General features: G+C 34.7%; 1 protein-coding gene across 4 annotated transcripts in view; it reads right to left on the reverse strand.

The window, feature by feature from the left end:
• Positions 1 to 1,611: 1,611 nt before the first annotated feature.
• Positions 1,612 to 20,402, reverse strand: part of LOC127118634 (uncharacterized) — a 30,336-nt gene continuing 11,545 nt past the window's right edge. The window contains exons 8-25 of one of the 4 annotated variants that reach the window (XM_051048867.1): positions 19,250 to 19,289; positions 18,985 to 19,042; positions 17,795 to 17,877; positions 14,045 to 14,143; positions 9,044 to 9,159; positions 8,849 to 8,970; positions 7,574 to 7,644; positions 6,893 to 6,998; positions 6,141 to 6,280; positions 5,537 to 5,695; positions 5,359 to 5,462; positions 5,019 to 5,194; positions 3,541 to 3,730; positions 3,070 to 3,169; positions 2,547 to 2,715; positions 2,314 to 2,396; positions 2,148 to 2,224; positions 1,612 to 2,002 (exon numbers count right to left, since the gene is read on the reverse strand). In XM_051048867.1, the coding sequence (XP_050904824.1) occupies positions 1,831 to 2,002; positions 2,148 to 2,224; positions 2,314 to 2,396; positions 2,547 to 2,715; positions 3,070 to 3,169; positions 3,541 to 3,730; positions 5,019 to 5,194; positions 5,359 to 5,462; positions 5,537 to 5,695; positions 6,141 to 6,280; positions 6,893 to 6,998; positions 7,574 to 7,644; positions 8,849 to 8,970; positions 9,044 to 9,159; positions 14,045 to 14,143; positions 17,795 to 17,877; positions 18,985 to 19,042; positions 19,250 to 19,289 (2,065 nt within the window). In that variant the 3' untranslated portion in view covers positions 1,612 to 1,830. The remainder of the gene's footprint in view (positions 2,003 to 2,147; positions 2,225 to 2,313; positions 2,397 to 2,546; positions 2,716 to 3,069; positions 3,170 to 3,540; positions 3,731 to 5,018; positions 5,195 to 5,358; positions 5,463 to 5,536; positions 5,696 to 6,140; positions 6,281 to 6,892; positions 6,999 to 7,573; positions 7,645 to 8,848; positions 8,971 to 9,043; positions 9,160 to 14,044; positions 14,144 to 17,794; positions 17,878 to 18,984; positions 19,043 to 19,249; positions 19,290 to 20,402) is intronic. The other 3 variants (XM_051048887.1, XM_051048874.1, XM_051048883.1) reach the window with 3 other exon arrangements.

Here is a 20,402-nt window from a genome sequence, read left to right on the forward strand (position 1 = left end):
AAGTAAAATCAAAGTCTTTTGAATTTTCAATGTTAAACTCTGAGAATAAAAATAGAAATTGAGTATGATCAAGGAAACATTCTAGTGACTAGCATTAAACCTACATTATCATTAAGCAAGTAAATTCATCTTTTTTTCTTAGTGTCTTAACTTTAAATCTGCTTCCTTAAGGATAAGAAATAAAGTTTAGAGTTGTGATAACAGTTTGTCAATTATCATTTGCTTTCATTTTAAGTACTTTTAGCGTTAATTCATTTATGTTTTGTAGGATTAATAACGATTTCAAAGAATTCTAGAAAATACCGATCCAAGCCAATATCATCCTAACGAGACAAATTATGTAGTATTTTATTAAGGAAGTTATGATGACAAAGGAAGGAGGAGAATTTCACACAAAAAAATCGAAGGAAAGAATAATATTTACAAATAAACGTAAAATTGTGTTGCACCGGACATATTGAGTGGCATTTGGAGCACAATTCAATAATGAAAAAATAGTGGCGTGTAGGACATACTAAAGCAGCACAATATCTACAATTTACAAATTGTCATGTCAGCCACATCACAAAAATGCAGCGCACTTCTAGGGCAGAGTGACACGATTTTGCAAAATCAGAAATTTTCAATAAATTGAAAAACACTTTCAATCATTAAGGTTTCAATTTTTTTGAGCAAAATGGCATATTTTGGATCATTGAAGAGGGTGATAAGGCAAGACATCATTATGGACTCATCCCTAATCGTTCGTAAGGTTTTATTGCTTTCTTGTGTTGAATTAGCATTGATGTTGATGATTAGATTTATATAGGTGATGACAAGGTCATGATGACTGAATTCAAAAAGTCTATGATGCAAGCTTTTGATATTATTAATTTAGGGAAAGATGAAATTTTATCTTGGCATAGAGATTATGCAAAACTTGAAGGGATTTTTGTGTGTCAAAAGAAATATGTAACTGATATTTTAAAGTTTACAATGTCTAAAAGCAAATTTGTGAATTGCCCGGTTGTTCCATATTTTAAGATTAATATAGATGCTAATGGTGCAACTTTGGATCACTTACTTCAAGCAAATTGTTAGGAGTCAAATGAACCTTACTACTACAAGATTGAATATCATGTTTAGTGTGAGTTTAATTAGCAGCTATACGTCAAAATCAACAAAATTTCATTTACAAACTGCTAAATAGGAACAGTTGGTTATGAATTTTTCTACAAGAAGGGAGGGGAAGAATTGCTTGTTTCACAAATTTTAATTATTGTCGGAGATGAGGAATATTTAATAGCACCTCGAGTTATGTCATTTTATTAAGTTCACGAACATTATCATGGATGTCCAAAAAATAACTGATTGTTACTCTTTCAACTGCTAAAGCATAGTCTGTTTCTGCTGCTGCTGTGAGTGTTTGTCAAGTTGTATGGATGATAAGGGTTTTAAGAAACTTATATCATGTTCAAGAAGGAAGCACTGTTAGCATGTGCAACAATAACTCTACAATTAAACTATAAAGAAAATCCACTATCAAAGTGCATTTTCATTTTTTTTAAGAGATCTTACAAAGAATGGCAAAATCAAATTGGTGCATTGTGTAACTCAGAAGCAGATTGCAGATGGTGCATAAAGGAAATAGCCATAAATCAATATTTGCTGAGGGGTTATCCAAAAAATCATCTTAAAGTCCTACTACAATAATACAAAAGTATTTATGTATAAAACTAGCAAATATACAAAAGTATTTATGTATAAAACTAGCAAATCCTTTCGTAAACCCTTGTACAAATTAAAAAAATTAAAAAATCCTTGTAACAATCTAATTAGAACTCATAAACCTCAATTAATCTTTGGTTTTGGTCGTCTTGGCCTTAATACCATATAAAGGCACCCTAGAACAATCAAGAAAGCAGGAACAGTTGTGACATCAAACACCATCTGCATTTTTCTCTCTCTTGTACAGTTAATTGGATGGAGAAGGGCAAGGGTCGTATTAACTTGCTCAACAAATCTGCACAAATGAAAAGCCTTGTTGTTACTTGTTAACAGGCAAAAGAACCAATGAAGAACAGGCCCTTACCCATGATGCCCAAATCACAGGCCATTTTCTAACCAATGCTCTATTTATTTATGCAGAATAGTTTATGTTGTCTAACCTTTTCGATGCATCCTCCAAAGTGTTTAGTAGCCTTAATGCATCACCATACCGCAGTTCTCCAGTGACAGTTGATGCCTGAATACAATATTCATATAAAATAATGGTATGAACTGCTTAAGAATAATATTTAAATTTTATACAAGCAATTAGTGACTAGTACTCACTCTTCTCCAAAGGCTAACAACATAATTGTAATTGTATACAAGCTCGTGCTCCTGGGACTGGAAGATCACGAAAGTGTTTGGAGCTTAATGTTGTTAAGAACACAAATAGATAATTCATCTTGCATCACAAGGAAATTAAATGCACTCAAATATTCCTGGGAAATTATTGATGTCTTCAGAATATGATATATTTTCTGCCATTAAATGGCAGCAATAGTACACAAGAAGGATACTAGTACGCTCCATTAGTAGGCGACGTATGGCAGAATTAACCAGCTGGATTGATTCTTCAAGAGTTGTGATGACATAACTTCGAGCAATTGAATCAGACTGGAACTGCGAAATGCGCCAACCTTGTGATGTAGCAGAGAAAGGATTGCATCCTACCGACCATATCCAGTCCTGTCATGTTCAGAAATAAATCTTTAAACATTGCAGTTTAACTATACTTAATAACGAAGTTATATTTCAAGGAACTCGACACAAAGTATACAAGCATGATAATTAATAAATCAATACTACGCAATTAAGGCACTAAGCATCTGCTTTCAGAATAAAATGAAGAGAAAGAAATAGTTCATTGCCTACTAGGGAGGAGAAGGGTGAACAGGTAAGGGAGAAAATGCACATCACCCGATTAATAGCCAAAACGGGGAGGGGAAAAAAGTATGTGCACCAACAATCATTGCACATTACTTGAGTTTGCTCAACAAACACTACTTGCATCATAGAAATAGATTGGACATACACGCGTACCTCCATTGCAGTCTCATGGGCTTGACCATAAACAAGATGAAGAGGAAGCAAACCCGCAAGATGCTCAGCAGTAGCAGCTACTGTAGCTTTTATAGGCTGCCTTTATAAAACCATGGAAGAATTGATAAGTGACTTTATGTTCCATAAATAAAGGTCTTGTCACAATTGTTCAATACAAAAGTTCAATTTTGTCTAGTATCTTCAGAAAAATTATCTCTTGAATAATATTGTAACATTATATGACTTGAGATTTAAATTTCTCCCTTTCCCCTATCAAATTAATAAAATACCATAATCTCACAAAATTGAAAATGTAAGACCTATGATCAATATGATTAGATATCCCTTAATATCCTAAATCTTTCAACTCCATCATCAATATATTTTCAATACAGCCAATAAACTATACCTACTTTGCACGTTATACGAAGAAGACAGTTTAAAACTCAAATTTATGTTTCTGGCTCTAACCTCAAGTTCATTAGAAGTGACTGCCCATTACAATGTAAATGGCTTTCCCAAGAAGAGGGCTCTGACTGAACAACAATAATCATATCGGATAGTGCTTTAGCCTGAAAATGTTTGTCTAGTAACAATGGTTCACTGTGAATGAACCAAAAGATTGGAACCTCTAGCGTGGACCTGGAATTTGCATGCCTACCTGCTTGGTTTATAAAGATTATTATCTTAGTCATATACCATATTATTGAGTAACAAAAAAGAAACACTTCCTCAAATAAAAGGAAATAAGAAAAAAATAACTCAATGAGGTTATGAGACTTTAGATAAAAGAGGGAAAGAAATGATAAGAACTTTGAATATTAGAGAATGGCTTAATACTACCTTGATACCAAAGCCTAAACACTAATCTTTATTTGTATGAATACATAGACTTAATCCTAAACCAAGAACAAATAATAATAATAATAATAAGTAATATGAAATCCAATCCTAAATTATAAACTGATTCTAGGAAATATCTTAAGATACTCAAATACATTATTAAAGATATTAAAAGATATTTTATAATATTCCAACACTCCCCCTCGAATTAAAGCTTGCTAAGATTTAAACTTGTCACAAATATACCTTTTGAAAGAGAAAATATAACACATGAAATAAACAAACCCAAACACCGTGGTGGTTGCATGCATGTCAATTATGAGGGCACTTGTCCCAAGAAAGGGGGGAAATTGACTTTAAAGTGTCAAATAATTTTTAATGTTCCAATAAAAAAAGAATTATTGCTTATATAAATTAATTTTTTAAGAAAGTAAATGTGGAAAGTTATAAGAGATAAAACATAGTAAACTAATACAATTTTTGATAATTTATTCTCCTAATGTTTATCACTTCTTTACACTAAGCACACACTAATACAAGATATATAATATTTTGAAAAGGAAACACCGTTCTACATATTATACACTGTTTTTTGGAGATTTTGTTCATGATATTGTATTTTTTTGTAAAAGTTTGAAGTATTTTTCATTTGTCAATATGTTTTGACTATTTTGTTTTCCACAATATGGAAAAATTCTAGATTCGCCACTGCCCAAACAAATATCTTTTGGACAAACCAGCGATGGATGATAACACAATCAACCAATGATATCAAAACTTTAAACCAAACCAATGAAGAATGTTGAACCACAATAAAGCAAAATCTACCAAAGCCTAACCATCAAGTGCAGGAGGAGGTAAAAGATGAGCCTTGACCACTCAAAACAGAAGCAAAAAATATCAAAGCTTCAATAAGGAAAAACTAAACTGCAACAATATTAGGCTAGTGCTCGCTAAAAACTTATTAATGGACAAAATTCTTTTACTTTGGAACTTTCCCTTATTTTAAATTTTTTAATTCAAGAGGATGGCCCAATCAAATCTATTTGTTCCCACCTTCATGCAAATTCCATTCTAAAAATTAAAGAAGCACATAAGAAGGAGACCTTTAAGAGAACCATGTTTATTTAGCCTTTGCAACTGATACTGCAGAATGGAAGAATCAAGATAGGTGCGAATTGTCTTTCGGTATGTTCCATTAACAAGTAACAGGGGCACAGCAGCTGCTCGTCGTGCAACAGAGAAGGCCATTGCTAAATCAGGATCATCTGACAGAGGTAACCTGAAACTTAGTAACATTAGTATAAAAAAAATGAGGAAAAATGCACATTTTAAGGAAACGTGACTAAGCATTTTTCAGTGTGCCTGCAAAGAACTTTCACTAGCCAAATTCAAATTGCGGTTGGAAAAGAAAGGAGCAGAATAAAAACATTTATGACTGCATACATGTGCGGACTGAACATTGGCTGCTGAGAAGGCGCCATCAATGAAGAGAGTCCTTCCTTTATAGCATTCATATCCACAGGAAGTTGTTTAATGTGTCTAACTTTCTGCAAATATAATACCAAGAACATAAATATTCCACTAGTGCAAGCCTTTCTAAATGATGGAACATACATCTTACCTCCTGTGTCATGAAAAACAACTGAAAGGATATCTTCTCATAATAATGGAAGGCCCCATCAGAAACTGAAGGTGATACAATATGTCTCATAGATCCCCACAGTGTCGCACCGAGATGTGCAAGAAACGAATCACGTGCAACTGTGTAGTTTTGGAACTCCTGCATTGAGGCAAACCCATGAACCACTCTAGTACTGAATTGAATTAACCATGTTGCACGTTATTAACCATGTACTTTTCAGTGGGTTGTGAAAAAATAAATTAATTCTGTAAAAAATAGTAATAATTCATTAGCATGTAATTAACTGAATTAACCAAGTATTTGCAAGTCATTAACCATGTAGCATTACGTGAATTGTGCATATGGTGTTGATAAAGGTGTCAAAAAGTCATTTTTCTTTGATGAAGGAAGAAACTATTTTCTATTTGGTGACAATTATAAAAAAGTGACAATAAGTAACTTTTCAAAATAATCATAAATCAATTTTTTTCAAATTCTATTTATTAAGAAACACCCTAAAACCTCTTAAATAGACATTTAAAATTATTTTTTTTTAAAACGGTCAGACAAACGAGCCTTAACACAGACAGACCAATCAGCTGACCTCATGTGTGTCACTGAATAAATTCCAGCTCTCCATTCTCTTTAATGTCTCTATGGCTTTTGCCTTATGATTTTCATCGTATTCTTCACCTTCAAAAGACTGTAACTCATTTTTCAAATCCTGCATCCTCTCGTCAAGTTCTGAAATTATCACATATTTTAGGATGTACGAAATATACAGTATATAGATATTAAACTTCTGGGAGCACTAGACAAGGTGAGGTGTAAGGAAGTACAAACATGTCCAAAAGATTAACATACTGGTGTCTAACCTGTGTCATGTTATATATATATATATATTGAACAACTATACTAATAAAGTTGGTTTTTGTTGAAGTTGTTCAATTTTAGGTAAAAGATGAGAGAAAAATATTATTGAAAATAGTTTAATCATAACAGAAAATACAAAGCCTAAGAGAAATACTATTGGTGAATAATAGTTATTCCTAACATTCCCGCTTCAAATCTAAGGTGGTTGACCAAGTGTAGACTTGTTAGACACTCTTAGTTAGTCTATATAAAAATATTAGTACTTATACATTATTCATATTTAAAATATATTATTATTTTTCAAATTAGGCAATGTTTTTATCTCATTTAACTTCTCTTCTACATAGAAGATTATGTTTATTATTCAGAGTGCATGTAAACCAAACATGACCAGGTCACAAGGCAACAACCTTGCCCTTGAGCCATAGCTCGCTATCCAAGTTTAATTTAAAAAACAAAGCCCAGAAATGTTAAACAGATTACCTTCACAAAGAGCAAGTTTGACTTTCCTTCCCTTGCAATGTTTAAAAGCAAAAAGCTCATATATATCAATCTCAGCAAGAAGAATATCAATGGCCTGGTGGTCTTTCTGCAACATTAAAAATCAAAGCTGAATTACTAGTTACTACAATTTTTTTAGAAAAAAAGAATTGGGATCTCAAACATGCTTAGGCCAAATTCCTCTTAGCCTCCTAATTAACATGCCAGCCATCCAAATATAGAAACATGCATGGAAACCGTCAATTAACTATCGTCTCAATATTTAATTTTATCGCATTTAGTTTCTAATCGTCAATTATTTATGTTGAGCCGCAAAATTAATTTTCTTCTTTTCATTTTTGGCATCAACTGCAGTGGAAGGGTTCTAACCAGTGTTGTCGATGGCGGATGGCGGTCCATGGCAAAGAGCCAAAATACTGCCATACCGGCCGCTTTGCAGCGCCGTTATAGCAGATTATGGCAGAAAACCCCGCAATATTAACCATTGCAGCGAGCCCAAAAAACCTCCATGTATATCCGCCATTGCGGCCAAGGCGCCGCTATTTGATAACACTGATTCTAACAAGTGGTCACTATTTGCTACAACTCATTGAAGCCTTGTTCTTAGAAGCATAAAATATAACATGCAATCCACTGTAATAAGATCATTCAAATGATACATACATCACCAAATACAGCAAATTTCTCATGAATAGCATCTTGCAGAAGGTCTTCAGCTTCCTCTTCTGAAACTTCTGAATCAGCAACAAGAAAATCAAAATAACATATATAAACAATGACAACTCAAATTAAACTATGCAAGATGAATTAATAATTAAGGTTCAACTTTACAAGAAAACATACACATTCCTGGGCCTACCCTAGATTAAGTAATTTAAGAAATTAATCTGTTTATTGTCACAAAAAAGAGAAGAGAAATTAATCAGTTTAGTAGGACACCCCAATAATCATCCGATTACTCAATTGCATTGAAAAATAATTGCACACTTTTTTTCTTTTCCTTTGGAACTTCAAGACTGGTGAAGATATAAATCAATCACTGCCTTGTCCACCTTAACCTTATAATAATGACAAGATATCTATCTATCAAATTTAAATAACTGCTTTGGAGCTCTATCCTTATATCTCGACCATTCTTCGCAGGAAGATCACATCTCTTGGAAAATTAAGAAGTGGGAGTGTTGATATTTGACGGCGTTCCATGGAGAACAATACTATGAGTGAATAGTAACACTGGTTTTGTTAAACAAGAGTATAAAAACTGCAATGAAGCCGGTGGCCACAATGATGTGGTTAGAGTTTCAGAAAAACAAAACAGCAATGAAGGCGGATGGGGTTTTCAAGCGGAAGCGAGAGCTCGTGATACCGTGACAAAAAAACTGAATATTATATTTCAGTTAGAATAATATACAAGACTAATCTCTTTATATAAAGTATTTTCACCTAATGGGCATGACTAAAGGTCAAATTACTACCAACAATAGTAAAAATAAATTATTTACAATACATAACACTCTCATCATGCTAAAGGATACTAAGCTTTAAGCTTGTCACAATAAGAGCATATATTGTATTGAAAATAGAAACAACAGGGCTATCATTGTGGCAGGAAATTTGTAGCGCAGTCAGAGGCTGTCAGCACTTCAATCAACACACGAGATGCATATATATTAACACACCTAATATTTGTTTAATAAGGACAGACTCGATAAAGATGATATATTTGTACAGTTTATGTAATTTTTTTAATAAAGAAATACAACTCAGATTTTGTCTCCGTGTCTTTCCTTCTTTTCAAATCATTTTCCTCTTTATGTTTTATATATGGATATAAGGTGGAATCTGTTGCCATTTAGGAACTATGGTTATCCAAAATATTACTACCACTATATATCAAACTGGCGTGCACAAACCCAAAATCAAACACATCATTACTACCTGAGGCTGAACCAGTTGTCCTTTCCACATTTGGCAAGCTTGCTTCTGTACGCACGCCTTCCCCACCAACAGCAGGCCCCCATGAAAAAGGCCCGGCACTTAAATCAATAAAGGCCCATCTGCTGCAAATATGAATGAATGTGAATAGAAAGAAATGTTTATGTCTTCGCATATGCCATACAAGATAAAAAAAACCTGTCTTTTCCAATCCATGTGTCTGTGAGACATTCTGCTCGGAGACCACCATAGTCCCCAGATTTTAATACCCTTTCCAATAGGAGCTTTAGATCTTGATCCTTCCCTTTCAGTAACTTGAAATGCCAAAAAACGAATTACATTAATGAAATGTATGGTAAATAATATCCTGGAATTATCGTGTAGAAAATATTTCTGATATACTTCAAAATTCAAAAGTATGAATAAAATACAAACACTAATGTTCTTAAACTGAGATTATTCTAAACCTAATAGATCTGATTTATAGTTTGAATACAATTGTTACAAATATTTGCAAATAACAATTATTATGACACTCCCTCTCAAGCTACTAGATAGATAACTATCATTCCCACCTCACAAATAAGATAGTTGAAATGTTTGGTTGGTAATCTCTTTGTTAACACATTTGTCAGTTGATGCCTAGAAAAATTTAGGTTGTATTTGTTTCAATATAATTTGTTTGTCATGCTGAATAGGATTATGAATAATAATTATTAAACCTATTTAAAATTTTATAAGAACCACACCGGACCTATGAACTGCTCTAGTCTGAACTTAAAATAGCCAACTTGTTGGAGCAACTCATGAATCAAAGGCACTTCATATACCTAAGTTGGGTTAACTTAAAACTGTTTCAAAACAATATCGGTGACCTTAATTCTAGTTCAACTCAGTTTGATTCAGTTTTCTTCTTGAACTAAGCCATGACCACCCCTACTAATGGTTGATATTTTGTCACCAAACAACTTCATGGAGCCTTCACACTTTATCTCAAATCCTCTTGCACAATTTTAATCCACAATAGCTAAAAAATTTATTGTCCTAAAACTTAACTACGTCTGAGCTATTATACCTTGCTTCATACTCCTACACACAACAAGGTTCCAATACAAGAAGATACAATAGCCTGACATAGATGTTCTATTATTTACTGAACCTACACTATTAGCATCAGTATACACCTACATTGTTAGGCTTCCACCTCCTTTTAAACAAAAGTCCTCTCCATGCAATAGTTTTGAGATATTGTAGAATATGGCATACATCTTGCAAATGTCTCTCCCTTGGATCATGCATGAATTGGCTCACCATACTAATTGTATAAGCCAAATCTAGAGTAGTGTGTACCTAGGAAATCAACTTTCCCACTAATCTTCGATGTTGTATTGTGTCAACTTCGACACTTTCCTCCTTAAAGCTCATCTTCTATCATTCATTGAACCTGCGTTATTAGCATCAGAATACACATACATTGTTAGGCTTCCACCTCTTTTAAACAAAAGCCACCTCCCTACAACAACTTTGAGATATTGTAGAACACAGTCCACATCTTGCAAATATCTCTCCCTCGAATCATGCATGAAGTGTCTCGCAACACTAATTGTATAAGCCAAATATAGACTAGTGTTTGCCAAGTAAATCAACATGCCACTAATCTCCAATGTCATACCGCGTTAAATTTGGCCCTTTCTTCCTTAAAGCTCATGTTGTTATTTTACTCAATGAGAGCACTCACGAATTTGCACCTAAGCTTGTCTAAATCCTGCAAATGCTTAAGCTCATACTACCTCTTAGAAATCAAAATGTCTTAGTCCACCTCAATTTTCAAAAAATACTTGAGTTGCCTAAGATCCTTCATCTTAAACTCTGTTGAGAATTTTTCAGGAAGTAATTGTTTTAGTCTAATCATCTCTTGCAGTAAAAAAACATAAACCAAAAGTACAGTTAGTTTTCCTTCTTGTGAATGTATGAAGAAAAGAGTGTGGTCTTTTTAACTTAGCTTATAGCCCAAGCACATCATTGCAGCAAACACCGTGTGAGACTCAATGTCTGGTAATTTCCACAATGGTGGTTGTTGGTCTAACAATTCCGGTGGTGGCCTTTCATTTGGTTCTTCATTCACCTATAGAATCGGTTTCTGACCCATTACCACTTTGAAATTTCCGCAAGTGGAACTTGGATTGGCCGAAATCCATAATTGGTACAATGTGACGACTCTATTACTCATCCACTGCGCAATTTTTGGTGTTTGATTTTCTTCTTTACATACACCTCCTGTATCAAATATTTCTCAACCTTGATCAATCATCCAGCAACATCCTTTCTTTCAAAGATTGATATTTCTAGCCGTAACTCATTAAGTTCTCTTCTCTAATCTCTAACTTCATTCAACACTTCATCAACAAGGTAAAATATTCCTTCCGTTCTTGATGACAACTCCATTTTTTCTCAGTTTTTTTTATTTTCTCTCCCAGATCAGACGTGCTCTGATACCAGTTGATAGAAACTGGTACAAACAAAATTTCAATACAGGAAAATAACATGCAAACAGACTAACAAGGACCAGTTTGGTTTCAAGAAATCGAGTTTTCTATCTTACTTTCCAAATGTTCGAGAGTTGGGTCTCTCCCAATACCCAATCACTAACTTCACGATGATAAACTTTCTCCATCTTCCCCTATTTATTCTAAACATACACACGCAAAATTAATAAAATGTAACTGCCACTAACTACCTCTAATTAATATAATAAGCGTCACTTAAAAATATAAATGGGATTATCATAGGGTAAACAACTGCAATAAAACTTTGATGTTACACTGAAAGATGTTTAGAGAAGACAAGTTGAGAAATGTGATATTGGGCACAAGATCTTCTTCCTTTCCTAAAAGCAATGGTGTAAACTATTTGGATAAATATTGCAACTAACAGAAACTTGAGAATCGCAATAGATGGATCCTTTTAAAGTTGCTTTGAGTTCAGGCAATTGAAGTTGTGTTTGGATGACGTCTCGTTTACTTCTTACATGATATATTAGAATTGGTTGTGTCAAAGGTGTTGATTCTTGCAAAACAGAAGCCAAAGGAGGAACCTTAATAGAAATAGACTCAAGTTCATATGGTACAGCAGGAACATAAACAAGGCTAAGAGTAGAAACTGAAACAGGTGTCTTAGGGAAGCTAAGACCAAGACTCAGAATTGAAGTCATGTATGTTCTCTTTCTGAGTTCAGGACAATTAAAATAAACATGTTTTCGTGAAAGGTGACATCTTTAGAAACCAAGTACTTACAATTAGGAGGATGGTAACATTTGTACTCTCGTTTGTCATGTGCATAACCTAGAAAGATACATCAGACTGCACAAGCATCCAACTTACAGTGATGTTGCTTATGAATATGAATGAAAGCAACACAACCAAACACTTGAGACTCTGCATGATAGGAACAACAAAATAAAAATGGGAACATAAATTCAATATGAATAACATTTACTAAAACACGATGATGTTGACCCCTTTTTTCCCTACTGGTAATGTTTACTAGGCAGAGGGGTTCTGTTATTATTCATTGCCAATGAACAAAATCCAAAAGGCTTACTAAGAGAGTCAAGTAGAGACTTCAGACGGTAAAAGACATCTTTATAAAGGATGGGAGGTCAATTTCCCTCTTTATAAAGCCTTTAGTGTCAGGGACCAATGTGGCAACATGGTCCTCTTTCTAGTGTACACCTCTGAAGCCTCCAACTCGTCTAAGAACTTGCTACTTCCAGTACAATTTAAAGCCACTTCCCTTTGTATGGTTTGTACTTTTGCAGTGCTCACAATAAAATTTGCCATGACCCAGCTTGGATGACGTTGATGTTGAACCCTGCTTTCCCTGCTGCTAATGTTGACCCATCAGAAGGATTCTCATCAAGTATGATGGTAGGCTGATGTAACTCCTCACTGCGAATACTCAAGGTTCAGTCTTAACATGAACTCAAAGGCCATATCCCTCTTAATGAAGGTGTTCAAGGTGGTAGTATCCATTCAGCGCTCCATCTTAAATTCATATACTTATTCAACTCAAGCAAGAAACCATTTAATTCCAAATTTTATCGGTAACTGAGAGACCTCTATGCTTTATGTTGAAGATTTTAGTCTTCAAATCATATCAAGTGGAAATATATTGCTTCAAGGAGTAACTCTCAGAGGTTTCCCAAACTTCTCAGGCAATAGGAAGGAACCTATGATTTAGGAGTTATGATGAAGTCCCACAACCAAGTCATCATGACAAAATCTCCTTTATCCCACATGATAAAGTCAACGCCAAATTTTGTAGGATGATTCCCTTCAATATGGTCGAGTTTATCGTGGCCTTTTAGCGTGAGCGGCATCAACTGAGCCAATTGAAAACATATTTTTCCATTTAGATAATAGTCGTGTTATATGTTGAGATCTTTAAGATTAAACAAAGTCGATGCAGCCGTTAGAGCAAGAGGAGTCTTGTGGACCACATAGGAGAATTCATCAACACAATATGTCATTGAGGAGACAACCACGAAATAGTTGCAATGGAAAAAAAAGGAAACTGCTATTAAAAATATCTAAAAATGAAGTACTTAGAAAATTGTTTTGACCACCAAACCAAGGGCAAAAAGGTCCCGGAGAACGGAGCAAGGCAGAGTGGCACGTGGACTTCATGCGCTAGGACAGCTTTGCGGCTGTGCCGGAGCATAAGGGTGTCTCCGGTGGAGCATGATCGTGAGGCAACCGATCCCTGCGCAGAAATTCTAATGGTCTTACTACCGCCGCGAAAACTGCATCTTCATCGAGTGGTAAAAAACCACTTAAACAATAGCGGATTTAGTGAAAACAAGGCAGCGGGCAAGGCTGAAGATCTCAAAGAGCGGCAAAAAAGGAAGCAAAGGAACAAGAAACCGCAATGAAGGTGTAAAAAAAGAAGAAACTGCAACAGTGGCATCTAGGGTTAATGCAGAAGCAAGGCTCCCAAAACAAATACCATGTAGAGAATATTTCTAATTCATTTCACAAGAGTAAATCAAGTAAAAGAACTAATCTATATATTTAAATGGTGACGAAGATAAACCTAACTGGCCGATTACAATTATTCCGACTAGTTAAAAATGATTACAACTATTTAAACATATTGCTTACATTTTCAAAGAAATATAGAGGCTTATTGATGAATATATACCTGTAAAGCTTTGGCCTCAATAGTTTTAGCTATGTCAATCCCTTGCCGCAACTTGCCATAATTATCTAGTGTTTCAAGCCAAATATTATACCATTCCACCTGCAATTTGTAGTTGTGCCAAAATCAGCAAAATTTCAAAAAAAAAATTACACTGCCCTTGCCATGAAAAAACAACAGATATAAAACATAAACATGAAAAACAGCTATCAGAGAAATGCCGCTAGTTTCTCTCTACAACCAAGACAGACCTTTTTCTTGAAGAGAAGAAAATTACTTGAGCGGAAAAACACTTAGCAGAATGACATTTATATACCAGAAAAATACAGTTTACAAAAAGAGATATTAAAGCAGTCACGAGTTGATGCAAACCAGAACCCAACACAGGAGGAAAAAAAAGAAGCGCTAAACAAAGGAAGAAATCCTACTGCCATGAGAGAGACTCCTGCAGAAAGCTACTGCTCCCCGTCCATTTCGAGCATAACCAATTTCTAAATATTCCTTAACTCCACTACAACCAGCCTATTAACAGCCGTAACCCACAAATTATGTAATCACCTTCATTCTTTTTATAGCTTCAGTAGTAGTGGTTCTGTTGAATGGGCCTTTACCTTCGTTTTTTTATAGCTTCAATATTAGTAGTTTAGTTTCATGGGTCTGCATGGCAAGCATCAGTGCCCTCTTCGTAATCTTGTAGTGGAAAAAAGAACCCCCCACCCACTAACTCAAGTCTCACCTACAGCCTCAAAGCTATCACACATATTCATGTATTCTATTAGCGATTCAGCAATATGCTTCTTCACATCTCCTTCAACGAAGTAAGTTGCTCCACGCTCCACCCCATTGTCTTTCCACAAACTCTGCATGGTGGAGAGAGATAACTCCTCTAAATAGCCTTCAAATGCTCCTGCCACTTACAATCAGCACAGCATATTTCATTTTCTCAAGTGGTAACAGTAAACTCAGCAATCCAGTACATAACTAGCCCTTCAACTTGAGACCTGTATCCCCCTTGTTGGGGTTACTAGGCCTTTGGCTTAAGCTGATTCAAAGATAACACCCAAAGGCATGCAGACGGGTGCGCACCAGAGACAATAGCAACAGTGGTTCTATCATTTGCGAGTGCACGTCAGATTCACCATAAAAGCTGGTTTGAATTTGGCCCACTGAAATTTGACCTTTGATTAGGCTATGTAATATCCCTTTTGTTAGGCAGGGGGGATCTTAAGAGGGAAATAGATTGTTGAGGAACTATTATAGGAGGAAAAGGAGCACTGCAGGAGATAACAAATAGACCCTAGTCAATTAGCAGTTAGTTGTTTCCTGTCATTTGTCGGTTAGAGAATAGCCTTTGGATAGCAGTGTTAGTTTTATAATGAAAGGGGGTCTTTTTTTGTTTTGTTGTGACTAGAGAATTATCTAGCGTGAAAGGAGAGTGCTCCTCTAAGGTAGCCTAGTGCGTAAGGTTGGTTTCTTGTTTATTCTTATTGTTTTTATTCAGTGTTAATGCCACAAGGACATTCAAAAAATTCTGATATTTCCCTGTTCTGTTGATCAATCTATACAATAGTTAGAATCATTTATTTTGCTCTTGAAAGATTCACAACACCTTTATCCTAAACCCATGTATCCAATATCCTTTGTTTTGGTCAAAAAATCTTCTTTTTTTCTTGAATCCATGTGTCCATCAATTTGTGCCAGGTCAATTAGGTTTAGAGTTGGACTCAACTTACAGGATAACCATTTTGCCCCTCCATCTTACTCCTTTAGAGTGGTATCTTCAAACGTACATGCCCAAAGTGACGCTGTCACAAGTGAGAGCTAATAGTTCTGATTGTGGAGGGACCACTGCATGTGGACTGGTGGCTGGCAATTCCGGATGTGGTGTAGGGACCCGGACTATGTGCTATTCACATCTCTCCCATCACCACAAGTGGATTGGTGTCTGACAGTTCAGGTGCATGTAGTTCATTGAGTAGGAGTCTGAGACCCAAACATTTGAGGATTTCACGCCTTCTTCTCTACTTTTTCTTTCTAGCCATGCATTAGCCACACAAAGAGTCTTGTGTCCTATCTTTGGATGTTCCTGAGTCTCCTTTGAAAGCTTACTCTTTTGCGAAATTTCTGAGTTTCCTTCAAAAGCTTATTCTTTTGGGAAATTTCTGAGTTTCCTTCAAAAGCTTAATCTTTTGGGAAATTCCTGCATCATATCCCATCGATTTGTCCTATTTAACATCTTAACGAAGCCCTGTTATCATTTTGACCCATACTTTTGTTAACATCGCAATCAAATTCTTGTGATTTTCCTCCGTCTTGATCTGCATATTTGCTACAGCCATTGTGACGTTCGTTTCTACTGTGTCTATTTTGCCTCCACTTTAGTTATTGGTATTTGTCTCACCCTCTTCCTTACTTCTCGAATCATATCAATGGAAGAAAAATATACTACTACAACATAGCAAGGATCCTACAAAGATGCCCTCACTACCACCTACACCCAGGGTGTTAATAACTATAACCCACAAAACATGCAACCACCCTCCACCTTTTCTTCTCTCGCTGCCAGCTCGGTATAATAGCCCATTCATTCTCTATTTCATGGATCCGCCTCCTCTAAAGTGTTAAGTAATGTTATTATTAACTATTGAAGAACAAATCAATGGTTGATACTACGATTATACTCATAACTATATTAACTCTAGATTTTTTTTTAACTTAGCTAATTACTCGCTATAGAGTATCCAAATCAATATTTGTTCTAGTAGAAATTTCCAACCCTTAAGCTCGTGTAACACGTGGTGGCCCCACTTCTCTTTTGGACCCAACTTTCATTTTGGGTTCTATCCCAATTCCCTAGGATATAACAAGCCTAATAGTGTTGACCGTGAGGTGTATTGGAAATAACTCGTCCCACATTGGATGAGGGATGGCTTTTCAATACTAGCCATAGTAACAAATCTAAATATTTTGATAACTGCATTCCAATCGCAAACATATGGGAAAGAAATGTCAATGAAGTACGGATAGCTCTTGGATTAGGTGTGTCCAACCGTGTCGGTGTTCGACACTCGTACGACACGTCTCTAGAATCTCAGATAAGTGTCCCCCCAAAAAAAAATTTGCTTCTTCGACACACTTTAGACACTCCTTGGACGCATCTCAAAGACATCTACAAGGTTAAAGATGGGTTGAAGCAATGATCAATGACGGCTAAAAGTTTAGCTTATTCAATAGTTGATGGATGAATATAAAAGGAATAACTTAACTCAAGCTCATAAGAGCTTGTAAGACTTTCCATACCAGGCAAGTTGCCTTGTAACTAACTCTAAATTCTGTAACTAATTGACTAACATGTGTTTGTCAGTTATCACATCCTAACCTACTAGAACAATCTTTAAATAGATTGCTCTTCTTTGTAAACTTCACAGAAATCAATACAAAATAGTTTCAAAGTAAGATTCATGAAATCTGCACAGTTCACATAATTCTAACAATGACTAAAGGTGAAAGACTATCATATCTTGTTTTTGAACATTTTAATGAAACAACTTGCTCAATTTTAATTCTCAATCTAAAAGTTTTATCAATAATATTCAAATTTTATTTCGTAATAAATGCTTAAATATGTATCATTGTTGGTGTCCTATATAATTCACATTAGTTGTGTCTTAAGTGTTCATGTTGTGTTAGGTGTCTCTGTCGGAATCTATGTTTCATATGCTTCATTATTTTGATTAAAAAAATAATAATTACAGTATCAGTGTCATCTGTTTTTGTCCATGCGAACTTTGTCATTGGATGCTTTGAATATAATGGTCGTTGAATCTTTGGAAGCGCTGCAAAAAAAATTATAAGTAATAAATGAGGATCCTGTCGAAGTATGGGTTTTTGAAAAGATAAGGAGAAGACAAGTTATAAGGACTTTGGATAATGGCAATGGGGTAATTTTATTGATAATATTTTGATACCAACTTAATACTAAAAGACTAAACAATAACTCTATTTATATAGATGCAAGACTTCTATCTACTCGTAAACAAATAGGAAAATCAAGAAACAAATCATGATATAACTAAATAATATGGAAACTAATCTTAAGAAACAATCAAAGATACATTTTATGATCATAAACTTATCCTATGAGATAAACTAAGGCACTTTAAGACTAAAAGAAATTTTCTTATATTCTAACACTTCCTCTCAAGCCCCCCAAGCTAATGCTTATTAAGGTTAAAAGTTTGTTACAAATATACCATTTAAAAGATAAAATATAAATTTGATATATCAGTGACCGGAAAATCAGAAGCGGCGGAAAAGAACACGCCGGACAAGAGAAAAATGGCAGATTGTATGGCTGACAAATTATTAGAGTTTCTTTATAATTAATGAAACTTAGCAGCAAAATAGTAATGAAACAACAGGTCACAAAGGATGGTACCGCTTTGACATCATGTTGAAATTATGGGTTTTAGATAAAAGGAGAAGACAAATAATAAGGACCTTTAATGGTGACAATGGGGTAAAATTATTGACAATGATTTGGTATCAACTTGATACTAAGACCAACCCCATCTCCTATTTATAGGGACACAATAAATAGGAAAATCAGAAAACAAATGATAATAATAACTAAATAATACGAAAACTAACCTTAGGAGATAATTATGGACACTCTAATATAACAATCTCATGAAATTATAAAATATTTGATTATTTTCTAATATTCGGATGAGAGGTGAACAGGAATTTCTAAAATCTAACTACGGAAGTAAATCAAAACAACAACATCGGATGCATTTTCACGCTAGATGGAGTCAGCTGTTTGAGCCAAATGAAGTTTTTTGTCTTCTTGTTGAATATTCTATATTTCCTTGTATATATTGATTTTAACTACATCTTGAGCATTATGTACCCTTCAACATACATGGAGAAGAGTTTCATACCAAGAGCATCTTCAGGAACCACTTCTGACTGAAGAAGCTTCACTTGCAAACTCTTATTCTGCATGACATGGAACCTGTTAGTTCTGGCACCTCAGGTATCATAAAATAGAAAAATATTTAACAAATAACAACTGAAGTTTTACATCCAAAACTCTCATAAACTAAGCAGAAAAACACCAAGCATGCTATGATACATTTTACAAATGGATCACCAATATCAGATTTAGATAAGTTCAAAAGAGAAGTAACGGAAAGTTCCAAATACCTCCTTTAACAAGATAATTTCGGATTCGGATAAACCTCTCCTGAAATATTATGCATAAAATAAAAATCAAGGGAAGAAAGCAATATAAACAGACACAATTATAAAAAATGACAACATCAAATCTTTTATACTTTGATTACCATTAACATTTACAACATAAAACAGATCCGCCTCAAAATATGTATGAAACAGACTCAAAAGGAGGAAAATAAGTTATTTTCTAGCACTTTTAAAATTATAAAATGCACTCCATATGAAGATTTCTAGTCCGTCACAGGGCCGGATACCAAGATTTCAAAAAATATATAATTAGTGACTATACATACAACCATACAAAACATTCTAATGAAACAACAATCTATTTCAATATGAAGAGATGCTTGATTATCACAAAACAATCTCATCTGAGACTTGTGCAAAACATAATTTTGTGAATTAACTGCTTGATCCAAATAAACTCATGTGACCAAGGCCATTGCAAGTTATCATCCTCATCACTAAATCTAGCTACAACATGGTACTTCTTACTTTTTCAAAAGACAAGTTACCTCCAACAAGAACACAATATCTTGAGGTAGTACGTCTATCAAAAGATGAACCAACCCAACCAACATTTGAGTACCCAATCACTTGGAAATGACCTGTGTTCATATAGCATACCTTGTCCAAAGTTACTTCCTAATGACTATCACAAAGATTGGGGAAATATCTAAACCACTAAAACAACAAAGGAAATATCTAGACAAGTGATAGTGAGGGGTCTCCTCTATTGTCTGAAACACACTTCCTTTGAGAAACAATGTCACAATTGGATTGAGCCACTTCGATACCTAGAAAGTTTTTTATCTCTGTAAACATATTTAGAATAGAATATTCCATAGTATATTCTTTTAATATTCCGTAGTATATTCCAATTGTATTTAATACAATTAGTTGTGTAGTTCACTATATTCTAGACCTACTAAAGTGATATTCACATACACAGTTTCTCTAAGCATCTCTCATTCTCTCGTATCTCAACATAGTAACCAAAGCCCTATTGAGAAGCAACCTTCCATTGTGCTTACCTGGTTGATCCACTATCTTTTGGTGAGAAAACTTTTTGACAAACTGTATTATAACTCGGATTTGCCTCACATTCACTTTCGAGATT

Source organism: Lathyrus oleraceus, chromosome 1 (assembly GCF_024323335.1).
Source record: "Lathyrus oleraceus cultivar Zhongwan6 chromosome 1, CAAS_Psat_ZW6_1.0, whole genome shotgun sequence".
In the NCBI taxonomy this organism is placed as follows: domain Eukaryota; kingdom Viridiplantae; phylum Streptophyta; class Magnoliopsida; order Fabales; family Fabaceae; genus Lathyrus; species Lathyrus oleraceus.